This window comes from Arachis ipaensis, chromosome B03, assembly GCF_000816755.2.
Source record: "Arachis ipaensis cultivar K30076 chromosome B03, Araip1.1, whole genome shotgun sequence".
NCBI lineage: Eukaryota > Viridiplantae > Streptophyta > Magnoliopsida > Fabales > Fabaceae > Arachis > Arachis ipaensis.
This window is the reverse complement of record NC_029787.2, coordinates 3,203,293-3,219,447: the sequence shown is the minus strand read 5'-3', so window position 1 is coordinate 3,219,447 and position 16,155 is coordinate 3,203,293. Positions and strand designations below refer to the sequence as shown.

The window sequence follows — 16,155 nt, the reverse complement described above, 5'->3', positions numbered from 1 at the left end:
AAGATATATTAGAATATAAAATACATAAAATAAATTAAACAATACATATTTTTATATATAAATACATAATAGCTAATAAATTTTTGATACAATTAATATGAGAAATGCTCATTGTACATACATCTTAAGCACATATATAAACACTTTAATTAAGATAATTTGATAGAATGAGTCTTTTTAAAATACTAATTAAAAAGTAAACAAAAGTATCATTAGATTGTGAGATATTGCATGGATATCGACCACAAAATAATGAAGCTCACACTAATCCGTTAATTTGAGATTCAATTTGGGATTTTTCTTAAGAGGTATTGAGAAGGAATTAGAATGTAATAATATCGATTCATATAGATACAAAAAAAAAAGGTTCTCTATTGATTCAAACGCTATACCTATATATATATAATCTCTATTACTACATATAGTATATTACCAAGGAAATTTTCTTTATACTACTCCATATGATTATACAAGGTGATTAATAATGGCAATAACATGCAAAAATCTAAAAGTTACAATCATGAAAAGGTTAATTATTTTCTTCTTTTTATTTTATTTATTTTTTACATAAAGAGTTGATTGAAAGTTAAAAAGGTCCAAAGCTAATTAATTAATCACATTATTTGCATGGGAAAGTTATGTGCATATCTAGGGCAGGTTAATGAGAGCTGTAAATTATTGTGGGAATAACCTAATGACTTCATTCAACCTTTAATTTGGGGTCCAAATTTGTTTCCTTGTCTCTGAAATTGTCGATCTTTTTAAAATGCTCATTTATATTGTGCTAGAATTTTTTTTATTAAAGAATTAATACTTGCCTACAATCACTACAAGATTCTTACATAGGTTTTTCAAAACCTCCATGACCTGTTCTATTTTGGAGGGACCATACAATTTTTGTTATGCATTTATATTTGAGACCAATTTTTTTTTATATACTAAACGGGCTACACAACCAGCCCAACAAGGACCAATAAAAGCAACAAAAAAAAAAGAAAAAAAATTATGAATAAATAAATAATTAAAATAATTACACAATGATGAAGAGACTTGTAACAAAGATTCATCATCACTCATCAACAGAAAAGTCTGGTTCAGCTGGCTTCTGCAAAGAGCTTACTACTTCAGAATCTGCACCTGAATTTACATCCATACCCTTCCTATTGCTCCTTGTTGCATGTGTTTCAGCCTCATTTTCCTCTCTTGCCCTCAATTCAGCAGCTTCTTTTCTCTTCTTGAACCTTCTCCATGCAGCTTGTATGAAACATGCAGCCCAAGTTCTCCATTGGTGTGAGTGAATCCTGAATTTGTGCCTAAGTTGCTTGCTATGCAATCTTCTAAATTGTGATGCAACAAATTTCAAATCTTCTGCCATGAGTGCAAATGCTTCAACTTCTGATATGGCCTTAACTGTTCTTGTGGAACAAGGAAGTATTATCACACTTGGTTTTGGATCTAAGGCCCATGTTAGGAGTTCCTCGCCGCAGAAATCGCCAGGGCCGATCCGGCACGAGTTGAAGAATCCGGTCCGGCCGCCATTGGTTGTGTAGGAATCAAGATTTCCTCTGATTATGAAGAGCATTTCGTTGACCGGATCGCCTTCTCGGACAAGATATGTGCTTTCTGTGCACAATGAAGGCTTTAGCCTTTCACATATTGCATCTAGCATCCTCTCATCCATTTGTTCAAACAATGGAACCTGTTTTCATCATGATTCAATGGTTAAGTGTTTAGTTTAGTGCTTTCGTTGCTCTAAGAGGAACAGAGGAGATTCTTGCATGAAAAAACATAACATTCATATGTCCAACATAATTTGATTGTGCTTAAAACTTTGTTCTCTAGACAAACTCTCTGAATATGAATAGTACAATTGTTTTTGCTAATGTAGCAATATATGATTGGACATTTGTGTAAAACTTTTCCATGGATTGAGGACTATCTTGCAAACAATTAAGTTTAAAAGTGTAACTAACTTACTCGTCGAACCAGCTCGATACAAAGGTGGCGCTTGATGTCTCTTCGAAGATCTAATGGAAGATCTTTGAGAAGGGCTTCTTCGTCCACTCCTCGAGTCGCCAGCCATTTATACTGATCGTATTTGCGCACGGATTGTCTTAGTTCTTGAGGAAGCTGTCTGTGATGCATCCATTGTTCTGTATCAGTTCTTTTGACCCTCCACTCTTCTAGCCTCACAGTTGTTGATTGAAGGTATGTCTACCAGAATTTCAGTTATATTTTGTTAGTACATATCAATTGAACAGAGTTAACTTATAGACTGGTGATTGGTGAAATATTATCTTACAATTCAATGTTGAAAACTAAAATTACATCAGTGAGTGTTGAATGAAGGAAAATGCAACAAGTACACATTAAGAAATATGTTTCTTGTAGTAATTTAAAGAATTATATTTTTATACTGAGAAAAAAAATTCTTAACTGTTATATGAATTGGTGGATATGTGTTATATTAAGCAGTTTAGGCCAATATGTAAAACTATTTAACGATTTTCAACTACCATTTTCTAGTAAAAGCATCTTCATATTAGTAATCACCATATTAATTACCTGCATATTACCAATGAGTAATGCAAAAAGAACCAATCCAAGGGTTGCAACCAGAATGGCAAACATTATTTCTCCAACAAAAGTGCTAGTGAGTAGATTTTGTCCTAAAGAACTGTTCCCAACAATCAGAAATGCAATTAGTCACTCATAAACACTTAGAAGAGTAAAACATTTCCCTCATTTTATCAATTTTGTTGATACATTCTTGGATCAATGTAACTAAATATGATATAATACAGACTAATTTGATAAGGATATAATAAGCATGAAGAAAATCATAATGCTAAAGGTGGACATTTGTGACACCTTACCTCAAATTCCTGAGACCCCACCAAAGACAATAGAAGTACTTCTTAAAGAATGGTGAGGTTGTAACTCTTGATGTGACTGCATCACCATATATGCCAAAGGGATAAAAGTGAGCTTCTGGTGAACATAACTTTGTGACATTACTTCCCTTAAACCATGAGTCCCTGAGTGGATTTTTAACCATGTTGCAGTCAAAGAAACTATATTTACAAGATGAATTTTTCATATCACAGACTCTCCTCCAGCATGCTTCTTGTCTTTCAATTGATAGAAGGTACCAGCAAGCTCCAAAAAACTTCAACCAAAAATAGGAAAACATTAGTGAAGTTTGAATGTTAACTTTATATATGTATTTTTCTTAATGCAATGCATCCATAGTTAGTTTCCTAAAAATGCATACATTATACTCTTTTGTTCTGTTTTATCCGTTATTCTGTTATGCTATGTGTACACAAAAAAGTTAGCTATCAAATCAGTTACTTGCATAGAATACATGCTAAAACACAAAATACATTAAAGTGAAACAACACATGTATTTATACACAACTGATTTCGTGGCTGATATTTTGTGTGCATGTAGCAATTTTGTTTCTCATATACTTACATGGCTAGCCAGCATGTAAAGCATAAGGTTATAAGCAGCACCAGCCCATGCTGTCTCTGTCACAACCCCAGTAGCCTTTACAATTTGGGATGAAAGTGGAAAAATCAGAAACAGCCTTGGTATATATTGAAAAATGATGATGAATCGAAGGACGTTTTTCGTATTCGCCATGGTTGAGCCTCCAAGATTGGGGATCACAATCCAGATCAGCACCTGAAAGGATATACTCAGCTATTTATAGAGATTCGAATTAATAGATTAAGTGAGAGAACACAAAAATGAATATCTCCTGTGACTTACTTGAGGAAGGGGTAACGCGGCAACAAAGTCTAGCCAGAAACCTTTGAAGAAGTACCTAGCTGCTATCTTTGCAGGGTCTATAACAAGCTCTCCTCTACCAAAAACACGCGAAGAAGGCGCAACATAAGCCGTGCGATACCTCATGATGATCTGAATCATGTAGAATAAATCTGCTATTGATCTGATAATAGTGAGGATCACTTCAAGTGTTGTTCCAATACCAATGCACACTTGATGTTGAACTAGTGGCAAGTAAAAGAATAGAGGGTCCACAAACAAAGAAACTAAACATGCTAACAAGAAAATCTTGTTCCATCTGTGAATGGTTTGTCCTCTTGGGTCTAAAATCCTTCTTCTTACTCTCTCATAGTCTTCTGAGAAAACTCTTGATAATACTCTGGCTTTCAAGAACTTCTTTGCTTTTCTTGCTTCTCTATTGTTGTGATCTTTATTGGAACTAAGTAGCTTAATTCCATTGTCACCATTAGCTGTTGGGATTTTGGCTAGTTCAGCATCATCTTGAAATCTAAAATGTGAGAATTTTGGAGTTTAAAATCACTATGTTTCAGTTCATGGAAGCATGCTATTGGAGTTGAAAATTATCATACAAGTTCCATAGCATCAAATTTCTCGAGCATATTTAATGCGTCCTCCAGAAACATTCACATCAACTTATTTTCATTTATAACATTTGAAGTTATTATACAAAAAATTCAAGAGCATATAAACATTTTTCATTATGAAAGAAGAAGATACACACCTCACACATCTTGTATTCCCAAACACCATTCTCATTTCCAAGTGACAAATTCTCTCAATCAAAGTTTCAATCCTGAAGAGCAATGAAGCAAAGGGATTAAACAAAAGTAGATATCAACATCTGAATCACTTAAATATTCAGATTTTTTCAAATCAAAATTGAATAAGTACCAAGTTTAGGCCACACAAATAGTAAAGCCAAAAAAAGAAAGTTTAGTTTCTTACAGAGGCATTCAATCAAGCACTAAAGGAGCACCAATTGAAGAAAGATATAATAATCCCAAGCATTTCACCAAAACTTGTTCCAAGTTCCACCCTCAAAAGCAATGCATGCAAACCAGACCCTTGTTCTTTATAAAAAGTTGATAGTTGTTACAATGTTACTATCATCTTGGAATCATGAAAATCCTATAACAAAAAACAAAACTGATCATATACAATTCTAAAAGGTTATTGATTCAGGAGAGTGTCATAAACTATAGACGGCAGCACAAAATGAAATGCAAATGCAAGTACATAAATAACAAGACAAATGAGTGATGATTAAAAGGAGTAATAATAAATAAAATAAAAAATAATTGTGAGTTTGACTTTGGTATGTGTGAGAAGCGTGTCAAATAATCAGAGCCAGAAAAGCTGGCCATAGTAAGGGCCATCATAGGGTGTGTCCTAATTCCAACTATATTATAAGCTGGCTGGACCCATAGAATCATATAGTATGGTCCTTAACCTAAGGAACAAGGATCATAGCGTGTTACATATCATCATGGTTATCCTAATATCATATCATATATTATAGAAAGAGTTTCAGTTATACCATGAAAAATTTTTAAGTGTATCGTCATACCGGTGTTTCAGTAATTTTTAACCGTTGATTTTAATTATAAAAAATATATATAATATATATAATTAAGATCAACGGTTAAAAATCACTGATATACCGATATATGTTAATTAAAATCAACCATTAAAACAACTGAAACACTGGTATTTCTAGTATACTTGATAACTTTTCTATGAATGATGCTAAAATGATTTGACTAGTAGGTTAGATAAGTTGCAAATGGAACCTTAACACGTGTCCTTTTCATGTGTCTGATTGCCAGTTTTGAAGCACTTAGAAGTTAGATCATACAATTGTTCATTGTTGGAATCATTATTTAGCAATTGTTTAAAAAAAAAAAAAAACATGTGGCCATAAACATATTAAAAGGACAATAATCCTAAAAGCAATGTCTTTCACCCAAAAAAGTTTAGTAGTTTAAAGTCAAAAGCTATTAGACTTGAGATGTTCCTAACTCTTTTAAAAGCAAAAAAGATATAAATTCAACACTTCAAAATAGTAGTAGTAATAACAAGTAATAAAAATAGAATGCATCATGAACAATGTTGTTGTGCTCTTTTCCGACGTTTTTGACTTAAATTATCTGAACAGAATGAAAGGTCAAAGGTTGTATTATAATACATCATTAAAAAACACTACATGAACTCCTTCCACATTCTATACGAGAAAAAAGCACAGAGTATTCTACACTTATTATTTGGATTTTAATTGTGAAATGTCATTAACCAACTTTAATCGATTGGTTAATTCATTCGTTTGCTTAAACAAGTGTAGATGGTTTTATTTTCAGTATTTTATGAAAAAAAAAAAACAAAAAATAAAAAATAAAAACGCTAAAAATAAAAATTCAAACCAAACACTAATTATTCCTAACTATTTTTTTTTTTCACTTTTAGGGTTTACCAAAGATTGAACTCGATCTTTCGGACATAGAGCATCAAACAAACCCAAAAAGAGGCTCTTGTTTATGGGAGGAGTGTTAGAGATATAACCATTAATGTTACCTTCTTCCATCAGTTTATCTCTAACAACACAAACTAACAAACATACGTTATACGTGAGATATAAATACATTATTCATATTATTGTTTAATTATGAAATTGTGCATAAATAATTTCCATGATAAAGAATCGAGATTCAATGATTGAATGATTTGAATCAATGCGAAATTATTTTTTATTTATTGAATAATATATTTACCACTAGTGCAATTTGATGGTGTAGAAATGGAAAGGGGTTGTGTTGGCTATAAATGAAGATGCGTGAGTGGTTGTTGTACGGACATGAAGTCATGGAACTTGTACAGATACAGAAGTACAGACTGTATCCAATTCCAATCCATGCTTTCATGCAATGCATTTCAGAATAGGGAGAAAATGAGTTCTGACTTCTGATGCACGTGTTTTGTGACCCACACATTGCATCAAATATTAGAATTTCAACATGTTCATTTCAGTTAGTACCAAGTTAGGTTTTTTTTTGGGTTGTTCAAAGTATAAACCCCAATATTTACTTAGGCGAATAAATGACTAGACCAACCTAAGTTGATTAATATCAAGTTAGTTAGTACCTCAAAATCAATACTCCGCAAGTAATCTTCGAAAAAGAACTAGCTGGCAGGATCAAAGTGCATTTGATGACATTTTAAGCCTAAATATGAAACTATATGAGATTATCTTTATTTGTTTGTTTGTTTATTTCTCGAGTTGATTCTTAGAGAAAATTTTAAGAGATAATACTCAATTTGGTCCCTGAATTTGCATATGAGTCTTAATTTAGTCCCTAAAGTTTTAATTGCCTTTATTTAGTCTCCAAACTTTGCGAACATGACTCATGTAGTCCTTGAAACAATTTTCAATGTATAGACGTTAATAGAATGCTATCATGGATAAGCGAACGCTACGCTAAACTTTGTAAAATAATGTCATTTTGGTTTTGACACTCAAATAACCCAAAAATAATATCATAAGTGGTGTTTATTGAAACTTTACCTAACAAAACAAGTGATGCGACATCATTTTTGAGTTATTTGAATGCAAAAACTAAAAATACATCATTTTACAAGTTTCAGTATGGGCATTTGATTATCTATTTCAACACTCCATTAACGTTTTTGAACTAAAAACCATCTTAAGGACTAATGTGAGACACGTTTATAAAATTTGAAGACTAAATAAAGGAAATTAAAATTTCAGGGACTAAATTAAGGCTCACGTGCAAGATCAAGAACCAAATTAAGTATTAACTCAAATTTTAATTATTCACCGAAAAAAAAAAAAAACTCAAATTTTAATTAGTAGCCAAACCCAATATTTTGGGTTGTGGTCTAATGCATTAGTAAAATATGCATTTTCATTTTTCAAAGAAGAAATGATATTTCCATCATTTCACATATGCTTTTTTTTTATAATTTAAAAAATATTATCTTCTTTTACCTTTTATTAATCACTTATAATATCAAAAGTGAAACATGTACAAAATAATTATACACAAAAATAATGCATATAATATTCTCCTCGTCAAAACAAACTAAAAAAACCACAACTCCAAAACTTCAATATTAGAGTTCATTACTATTTCAGAGTTGAGTTGAAAATCCAAAGGCTGCACGCATGCTCCAGAAAAAATAACACCAACTTCAAATTATATTTACATAAACCTAGCCAAAATCATTTTGCTCCACAAGATGTCATTCGTGGCGATGAGCTACATTAATTTGCACATCAAGGTAAAATGGCTATTGCAAACTTTGTTCCTTTAAGAATAGGAGTAGAACATAATCATCATCGTACTTCGTATCAACATACCATCCATCTGTCATTAAATGATATGTCATCCTCGAATATAATGATAGCTATGTTCAAGAGATATTTCTCCAAGAATTGTAGGAATAATCTTTTATATTTGACAAGCTCATAAGCACAAAACTGCAGGACATGCAAGGCATCTAATCCTAATTCCCCCCTTCAACCAAAAAATTATAATAATTCTCATACACCTTTAAGATTGGATGGGAAATGCATAAAAAAGAAATAAGAAAGAAAGAAAAAAGCGATAAAAAAAAGAAAGAAAAAACAAAACAATTTAACAGCACATCTTGTGACTTCTGTGCTAAAATTGGAACTCACATTCTATTCCTGAGAATCAGAAGCAGCTTCTTTCAAACATGACCTCATAATCTTTGCAAGCTTTGCACAAGCGTCAAGGCAAAGCTGCATTCCCTGCATGCAAGAAACTAGAATGTCACTGATAGTTCGTTCCTTGCATTTAATAAGTATGTTAATATAAGAGTTTCTCTCACTAGAGCCTAAACAGAACAGCAATGCATCAATCCTCAGAACAGGAAACCTTGGCATTTGCTAAGTATTTTTCTTGAGAACAATAACATAAATAGGCATACCTCGTCAATCTTTGGGGTGGACCATTCCCCAGTAAATGTAAGTTGAGTAATTTCATAGCGAGAAGGCATGCACGTAATCATCAAGCTTCCATCTTGGGAGTTTTCCTCCTCAAAAATAGGATCAATGACAAGATTCTTACTGAGACAGGACTGCAATCATTAAAAAAAAATAAAGAAACGTGTAATTTTTGGGGATCATCAAAAGTAAGTAGGAGATTGCAGAAGATCAAGTTTGATAGTAAATCAAAATTTCAAGACAAAGTTTATAATAAACACAGCTTAAGCACCAATGAAGCAGGTATAAACGCATTCAGAAGACTGCAAATGTGAGAAAGATTCATACCACAGAAACTGATGCAACGAGGTCATACATCATTATTCCAGCATCAGCCAGGGCAAGGCTAGCACATGATATGACAACTGGGAGATCACCTTCATAAATAAAATAATTTGATGATTCAAAACCGGCAAACAGAACATATTTTGTCCAATCATCTCAATTAAATTACATCTCTGACGCCTTCAAAGTTTAAAATAGGATCATTCATCACAATTTCTTATACATACAAATCAAAGGATTTATGCTTATGAAAGCTGCATCCCAAGAGACCAAGAACCTGTGTACAATAACAGATTGAGCCAGTAAATAACTAAATACTACTGTTTTATGCGTCCACGAGTTAAATGGTAATTGTATAAAACACAAGACATGGTAACCACATGCACACAGCAGTCTTAATTGAAGAAAACTTGCACTATATTAATCACTACGGAACACAGTATAGTAGGCATATGCCATCAATTCCCATATCTACTTAGAGTAATTAAGGCCTCACACAGAAGAGCTTCTGATTGAAAAATGTGTTTCAACTTAAGAAATGACATTTTTCCCCACACAAGTCACAAGGTGTTTCCACACTCAAAAGTGTGGGGCTAAGCTAATCCTTCTGAGGTATCTGACATATTTTGGACTCTGATAGTGAAGTCAAACCTTGGTTCTGAAAGAACAATTAACATGACTTCATTTTTATATTGCTTTTAGGTAACTTATATTTAGAAAATCATCATCCTTAATTTCTAACCATTGAATACAGCATCTCTTATCAAGTAAACAGAAATACATTATGAAATGAAAGCTTACTGCCGCCAGATTCCAGCACCAATGCAAAAACATCCACAGTTGTCTTGGGGAAAGATTCCAATATTATTGCACCCTCCAAAGCTTTATGAAGCATTGCAGTGTATTCTTTGTGGTCTGAACCCTAACTTTGTGAGATTTGAGATATTAAATGCTTAATAGAGCAATATATGAAACAAAGGGAAAAACAAATATAAGAAATTCTTATCATTTTTTTTAAATACCTGTCCACGAACTGGACTTGCAAACGTTGTATAGCTAACATTGCAATTTAAACGCCCTATATCACTGTACATCATTGCCTTCTTGCTCTCCCTAGGCCCGAATCTGAAGAGCAAAATGCAAATAATGAATCCATGTTAGGCGGAGGGGAAAAAAAACAAGAGCTGCGGAAAAACACACCACAGCAAGCTGACTTAGTAATTAACATAATCGAGTTAAGAGAATTACTCACACAGATACAATGATCTTGGTGTTTCCAAACTCCGCATAGGCTGATCCTGATGCAGCATTCACAGCACCAGTCCTGAAAACTGCAACATACAAGCATTTCCCATTAGGTGTATCAGCTACATTAATCTTTTGATGCCCTTGCATCCAATCATAAACAATGCTTCAAATGAGATATCACAAAGCAAGCAAAAGATTCCGAAGACGACATACATTATCAACTTTCAAATTTCCACAAACTAAGAAGTCTACATTGGCAGTTAAGTAGTTTACCATAAGCTCAAGTGAGTGCATCTCACATATTTATTTACAAATTGTTTCTGCTCCACTACCAGCACACACCATTCTTTATGATGATATAATGTTCACTTTAACCATACCATGATCAGCACTCCAATGATTCAACATAACACACAATACAATACAGTAAATACACCTTACAATTCATTAAACATTTTCAATTATACCTCATGAAGAAAAACAAAAGATTATTACAGAAACATGATTTCATAGACTAATATTTGAATTGAAACAATAATAATTAAAAAAGAATAAACGGAAATGGAAGGTGGGAGAGGTTACAAGCAGGTCTGCACTGGTGGAAGCCACGGCCATCAGGTCGGACCCAATCTTCTTGGAAAAGGGAAGTTTTCTTCTTCTGAGTGGTCGGAGACGGCGAGTACGTCGCCGGAGCGCTTCCGCCTTTGCCGGCCATTGTCCGTTTCCGCCGAACGGCGGTGACCAGTGCAGTGAAAAGCGAGAACACAAAAACACGAACACGCACACAAACTGTTTGTTGTTTTGTTTCTTTGATGTTAACTTTTCTTCTCTCACTCGCACTTGTCAAGGTTTCTCTCACTTCCACCTCCCTTATATCTGCCTTCTGAAACGCTGCGTTTTGACTTTTCAGTGTGTCTAAATATTGTAGATGGGCTTTTTGGCCAATTAAATGGGCTTTCCTCGATTCAATTTTATTGTAGGCCCAACTAGTCAGCTATTATTTTTAAGAATGTAATTAAATTCGATTTTAACCGACTTGAATTGATCGAGTTCTTAGATGGAGCTACGAGATATCCGCGATTTATACCAAGAAAAAATAGAGATCTTAATTTGTTGAACTAAAAAATATTGTAGACAACAAAAAAAATTAAATTCAGCTTGCTAACCAAAATAAATAAATAAATTCAGCTATTCGGTCCAAAGAAGAAAAAATAATTTCCGTTATATAATAATATACACAATTTTAAGATGGTAGATATCTCTCAATGAGTATTGTTTTACTAGTTTAAATAAGGTTTTTTCACGGTAAAATATTCATCTTTTGGTTTTGGTCCTTATAATTTTTTTATTATAAAATTTAAAAGTTGTTTATTTTTAGTTTTTTCAATTGCTCTACCTGATAAGCTAAAATATTAACGTGAATGATAAGACTTGTCGTATAAGTATTATTTGACATGGCATGTCAACACTTAACAGAATAAACTAATAAATGAAATTAAAATAGATAACTTTTAAATTTTACAGGAACCAAAACAAAAAATAAATATTTTATAAATTTCAAAAATTTATTTGAATTTTTTTTATCTCTAGTTGAACTTAAAATATTTTGTTAAGTAATTAAAGTAGTTATTACCTTAGCTTGATCAATTTTATGTTGGATATAACACACAATTATACCCATGAAATTAAAGTTGATCTACCCAAAAAATCATAAAAACACTTTATTGGATACAGAGTGGTAGTAAACCTATAAACCTACGATGCATATACACTGACACGGACACAGGACACAACACGACACAAGACATACCGACACGCGAATTTTAAAATTTTACATGACACAAGGACACGCATACATATAAAATATAAAGTATTTTTTAGATAAATCATAATTATATTTTGATATTTTATTGATATTAAAATATAAACTAAAATTTTTAATTATTTTTAATGTCTTATTTTAATTATATCAAGTATTTAAAATATTTTTTAATAAATAATAATATATGCTATATCTAAATTTATTTTAAAAATATATGTTAAGAATAAGACAGGACACGCTGACACGTGATGATATTTAAGTGTATCCAGTTGTGTCCGGAAAAGGATTTTTTATTTTTTATTAAGACATGGTTGGACACAGCAAATACGCATGTCAGATGAGTGTTGGTGAGTGTCGTGTCCGAAATGTGTCCGACACGCGGACACGGCAACTCAACGAAATTTCCGTGCTTCATAGCTATAAACCAATTTCTGTGTGGAAACCAAACATTTCTTATTAGATAAAAGATTAAACTACCATCATTTGATGCATGTACTCAATTGATTTTCAAAGGAAATATATAAACTGCACAATTTTCATTTACATATATAAAGATGTAACAAATTAAACATACACTTAGGTAGTTTAATTACAAGTATACATATATCATTTTTGTATATATAGTGGCTTAAATTTCACTATTACATAAAACAAGTAATAACAAGATGAACAGCTGCAGTTGACTTCACGTGAAGTTGATAGATGAGAGTCATTAGATGAAAATTTAGTCAAATCAGTCAAATCATCTAACTGCTTTCAATTATCAACTTCATGTAAAATCAACTGCACCTGAGTTTTCACCTAATAACAATTATGCAGTAGGGTAAGAAGCTTGCATTGCAATGCCACACAAACCTTGTTTAGCATCAATATCTCTTTGCATTCTAATGTAACCTTGTTCACCCCATGTCTCACCCCATGAATTCTTAACCAACCAATACTTAGTTCCATCATCACTAACTCCATAACCAACTGCAGTGACACCATGATCCAAACTAGTACCACAAGATCCAGTGAAAACACCACCTGAGTAAAACTGGAAACCAAAGTCACTAGCATCAATGGCAACGGAAACTGGTTGATTGGCAACACTTTTTAGAAGTGCACTTTCACTGTTGGCAGGTACATCTTCAAACCCTTTAATGCTGGCTGCATGGTTTGATTCTGCTTTTGTGTTGCATGTTCCATCAGATGCTGTGTATGGATAATTGGATTCTGTTGTGAGCCCTTTGTTTTGGATTATGAATTTGAATGCATTGTCCATTAGACCACCTTCACAACCTTGGTCCACACCTTTTGTGTCACAATCAACAAGCTCTTGTTCTGATAAGGAGATTAGTTTCCCTGTTGTTAGTTTTGTGATTCCTTCTGTTGCTGCCACAGCAGAAAATGCCCAACAACATCCTACATTTATATATATAAATCAATGTTAATTAGATAATAAAGATTGAAAATTTATTAATGAGTTTAACTGTAAAGAGTTTTACATAATCATTCAATTAAATTTATGCGTTCGGATGATTTTTTTAATTAATGAGTTTAAAAATTAGTTAATGGGATTAGTTATTTGTGTAAAACTTTTATACACTTATATAGAAATTAAATTCTTGTAGGATAATTTGCACAAATTTAAGAAAAATGTTAGGTTAGTAGAATTTATTATTTTTAATCAACAAGTAATTATTAATGTTTAAAAATATGGAATGAAAATATATTGTTAAATTACTAAACTAAAAGAATTAAATTAATGGTTAAAAGTGATAGCCAAAACAATAAATTTTGATGCTCTGAGTATTTTTCCAAACTCAAAATATAGCGAAAAAGTGAACTATATATAATGACTTTAGGGAGACCTAAAGTGGTTAACTTTACTTTAAGTGTAGTATTTTTTTGTCACAATATTTTTCAATTTGACATAAGAAGCATTAATTTATTATGAATCTGAGTTTTATTTAAGAATTTGTTATTGGTAAATAAATTACTTCGTATATAAATTAAATTCAAACTCCCAACACTTACTTAATCGGATGAATAAATTAATCACCCAACTAACCTAAATTGATTAAGCATAATATTATTAATACTCATAAATATGCACATTATCATCTAATTATATAACAATTAAATATACGATATTTCTACTTATATATATGATATGTCAATATATATAATAAAATGGATCAACCCTAATATATAAATTAGTTAATATAATGAGTTTAATTAGTGAGTTTCAAAGAAGAAAAATTGAAAGACATACCACATTGGCCTTGGTCCTTAATAGGTGTGACAGCACCTTTCTGTCTCCAATCAATTGAAGGTGGAACAGCACTCACATTTTCATACCTAAATGTTGGTGTCTTTGTGATTGTGGAACACATGTGACCCTTGAACTTATTCCTACCCTTAAACTCATCATTTGTTAGATCAGCAAATTGATTAATACCAAGCTTGTAAGACTTGTTTCCATCACTATTGAAGGCCTCAATTCGTTCAACATTTTCTTTGAAAATTTTGAACCTTAATTCCTTTTCATTAGAGTCTTTATAGTATTTTCCATGTTGAACCATCCATTTTTCATGTCTCTCATGCATTATGGAATCTTCAAGAATCCTAGCATTGGCCTCTAAAGACAAGATTCCAAAAAGAACAACCAAAGCCAATGAAATGCATTGGAATATTTTGTTGGAATAAGCCATAGTTGAATATGGAAATTAAACAATGTGAATTGAAGAAGTAAATTGATGTGTTGGTTCCCAAGAACCAATGAGGTATTTATATGAATCATTATTTCATGTTCATGCAATATTATTATCAACGTAACGTACCTTAGAGGATTTCCTGATGAATAATACCGTAACGTATATAGTATAGACTTTATTTATTATTGTTATTATTATATAAAAATAAGAAATTAGTAGTTTTCAAAGTTGAACCTGCGTATAGGAATCTAACATTGTTAATTCTAGGAGAGGTATGCATTAATAATAGGTTTAATTACTCTATTGGTCTCTATAGTTTCGTGAAATTTTCAATTAGGTCTCTATACTTTTTTTTTCTTTTAATTAAGTTCTTGCACCAATTTTTTTTTAATTGGATTCCTACACTTTTTTTTTCTTTTATTTAGGTCCCTATACCAATTCTTTTTTTTTTAGTTGGGTCCCTATAAAATTAAGCCAATTACTACTAAGAGGGACTTAATTGAAAAAAAAATTAGTATAGGAACTTAATTAAAAAGAAAAAAAGTATAGGGACCTAATTGAAAATTTCACGAAATTATATGAACTAACAGTAATTAAACCTTAATAATAATCTTACTCAAAATGCTGAGGCAATTTATTTCAACATAGTTAACTATTATAGCCATATATGTATGTTCAATTTTTTTTTATTACCTTGGTGTAAATTATTACATATATTAATGTCTAATTATTTGTTCAAGACAACAATATTTAATGATTTATTATTTATTATTTTAAATAGAAAAAGTATAGATAACAAATAAGATTTTTGAACAATGTGTAAACAATGTGAATTAATAACATGCTGATAGGATAAGATGGAGGTATATATATATATATATGAGCTAATAATCTTAATTAATATTCTGTTGTTGAGACAAAATGAGGATCATTGTCATGGCTAAGTAACGTGGACGAAGAGAACAACATGTGAACAAAAGAACAATCTAACTCTCAATAGAAAAGGCACGTAGCTAGGTTTCTCATACATGCAAGTAGACAACACACGAAGATACTATGTTTAATTTTTTATGTGTTTCTTCATATTATATTGTTTATATATATGTTCTCAATAATTGATATGAAATTTTATCCCTCACACTTATATCTTAATAAACGTAATATGATAAAGGTACATATTATAATATAATTTAGAATTTAATTTTGATGTATTGTCAGTGTAAAACAGTTTTTTTCGTGTATAGAATTATGTAATAATACATAG

General features: G+C 31.6%; 3 protein-coding genes across 5 annotated transcripts; all 3 read right to left on the bottom strand.

The window, feature by feature from the left end:
- LOC107629234 (protein CNGC15b-like) lies at nt 999-5,218 on the bottom strand. Its single transcript, XM_016331971.2, has 8 exons — nt 4,763-5,218; nt 4,539-4,610; nt 3,779-4,304; nt 3,479-3,691; nt 2,877-3,169; nt 2,566-2,677; nt 1,978-2,214; nt 999-1,699 (listed from the first exon to the last, which is right to left on the bottom strand). The coding sequence occupies exons 1-8, from the start codon at nt 4,768-4,770 to the stop codon at nt 1,070-1,072; spliced, it is 2,091 nt and encodes a 696-aa protein (XP_016187457.1). The 5' UTR covers nt 4,771-5,218; the 3' UTR covers nt 999-1,069.
- Nucleotides 7,930-11,229, bottom strand: LOC107629235 (exosome complex component RRP41-like). Of its 2 annotated transcripts, XM_016331974.2 has the most exons (8): nt 10,953-11,229; nt 10,375-10,453; nt 10,145-10,247; nt 9,924-10,044; nt 9,126-9,214; nt 8,783-8,932; nt 8,511-8,603; nt 7,930-8,196 (listed from the first exon to the last, which is right to left on the bottom strand). In XM_016331974.2, the coding sequence occupies exons 1-7, from the start codon at nt 11,083-11,085 to the stop codon at nt 8,514-8,516; spliced, it is 765 nt and encodes a 254-aa protein (XP_016187460.1). In that variant the 5' UTR covers nt 11,086-11,229; the 3' UTR covers nt 7,930-8,196; nt 8,511-8,513. The 2 variants fall into 2 exon arrangements, with proteins under 2 accessions (XP_016187460.1, XP_016187458.1); XM_016331972.2 differs by lacking the exon at nt 7,930-8,196 and having other exon boundaries at nt 8,265-8,603.
- On the bottom strand, nt 12,711-14,945 carry LOC107634117 (senescence-specific cysteine protease SAG39-like). Of its 2 annotated transcripts, XM_016337691.2 has the most exons (3): nt 14,450-14,945; nt 13,002-13,596; nt 12,711-12,865 (listed from the first exon to the last, which is right to left on the bottom strand). In XM_016337691.2, the coding sequence occupies exons 1-2, from the start codon at nt 14,886-14,888 to the stop codon at nt 13,004-13,006; spliced, it is 1,032 nt and encodes a 343-aa protein (XP_016193177.1). In that variant the 5' UTR covers nt 14,889-14,945; the 3' UTR covers nt 12,711-12,865; nt 13,002-13,003. The 2 variants fall into 2 exon arrangements, with proteins under 2 accessions (XP_016193177.1, XP_020973437.1); XM_021117778.1 differs by having other exon boundaries at nt 12,791-13,596.

Bases quoted from the DNA above. Each gene is read 5' to 3' on its own strand.
- LOC107629235 (XM_016331974.2), bottom strand. From the start codon at position 11,085: ATGGCCGGCAAAGGCGGAAGCGCTCCGGCGACGTACTCGCCGTCTCCG. The intron at 10,045-10,144 runs GTATTTAAAAAA...TCACAAAGTTAG, and splicing joins CAAGTCCAGTTCGTGGACAG to GGTTCAGACCACAAAGAATA. The intron at 8,604-8,782 runs GTATGCCTATTT...TCTTGCATGCAG, and splicing joins CCACCCCAAAGATTGACGAG to GGAATGCAGCTTTGCCTTGA.
- LOC107629234 (XM_016331971.2), bottom strand. The intron at 3,692-3,778 runs GTAAGTCACAGG...ATATCCTTTCAG, and splicing joins CCGCGTTACCCCTTCCTCAA to GTGCTGATCTGGATTGTGAT. The intron at 1,700-1,977 runs GTAAGTTAGTTA...TGATGAAAACAG, and splicing joins GTATCGAGCTGGTTCGACGA to GTTCCATTGTTTGAACAAAT.
- LOC107634117 (XM_016337691.2), bottom strand. From the start codon at position 14,888: ATGGCTTATTCCAACAAAATATTCCAATGCATTTCATTGGCTTTGGTT. The intron at 13,597-14,449 runs GTATGTCTTTCA...ATATAAATGTAG, and splicing joins TAAGGACCAAGGCCAATGTG to GATGTTGTTGGGCATTTTCT.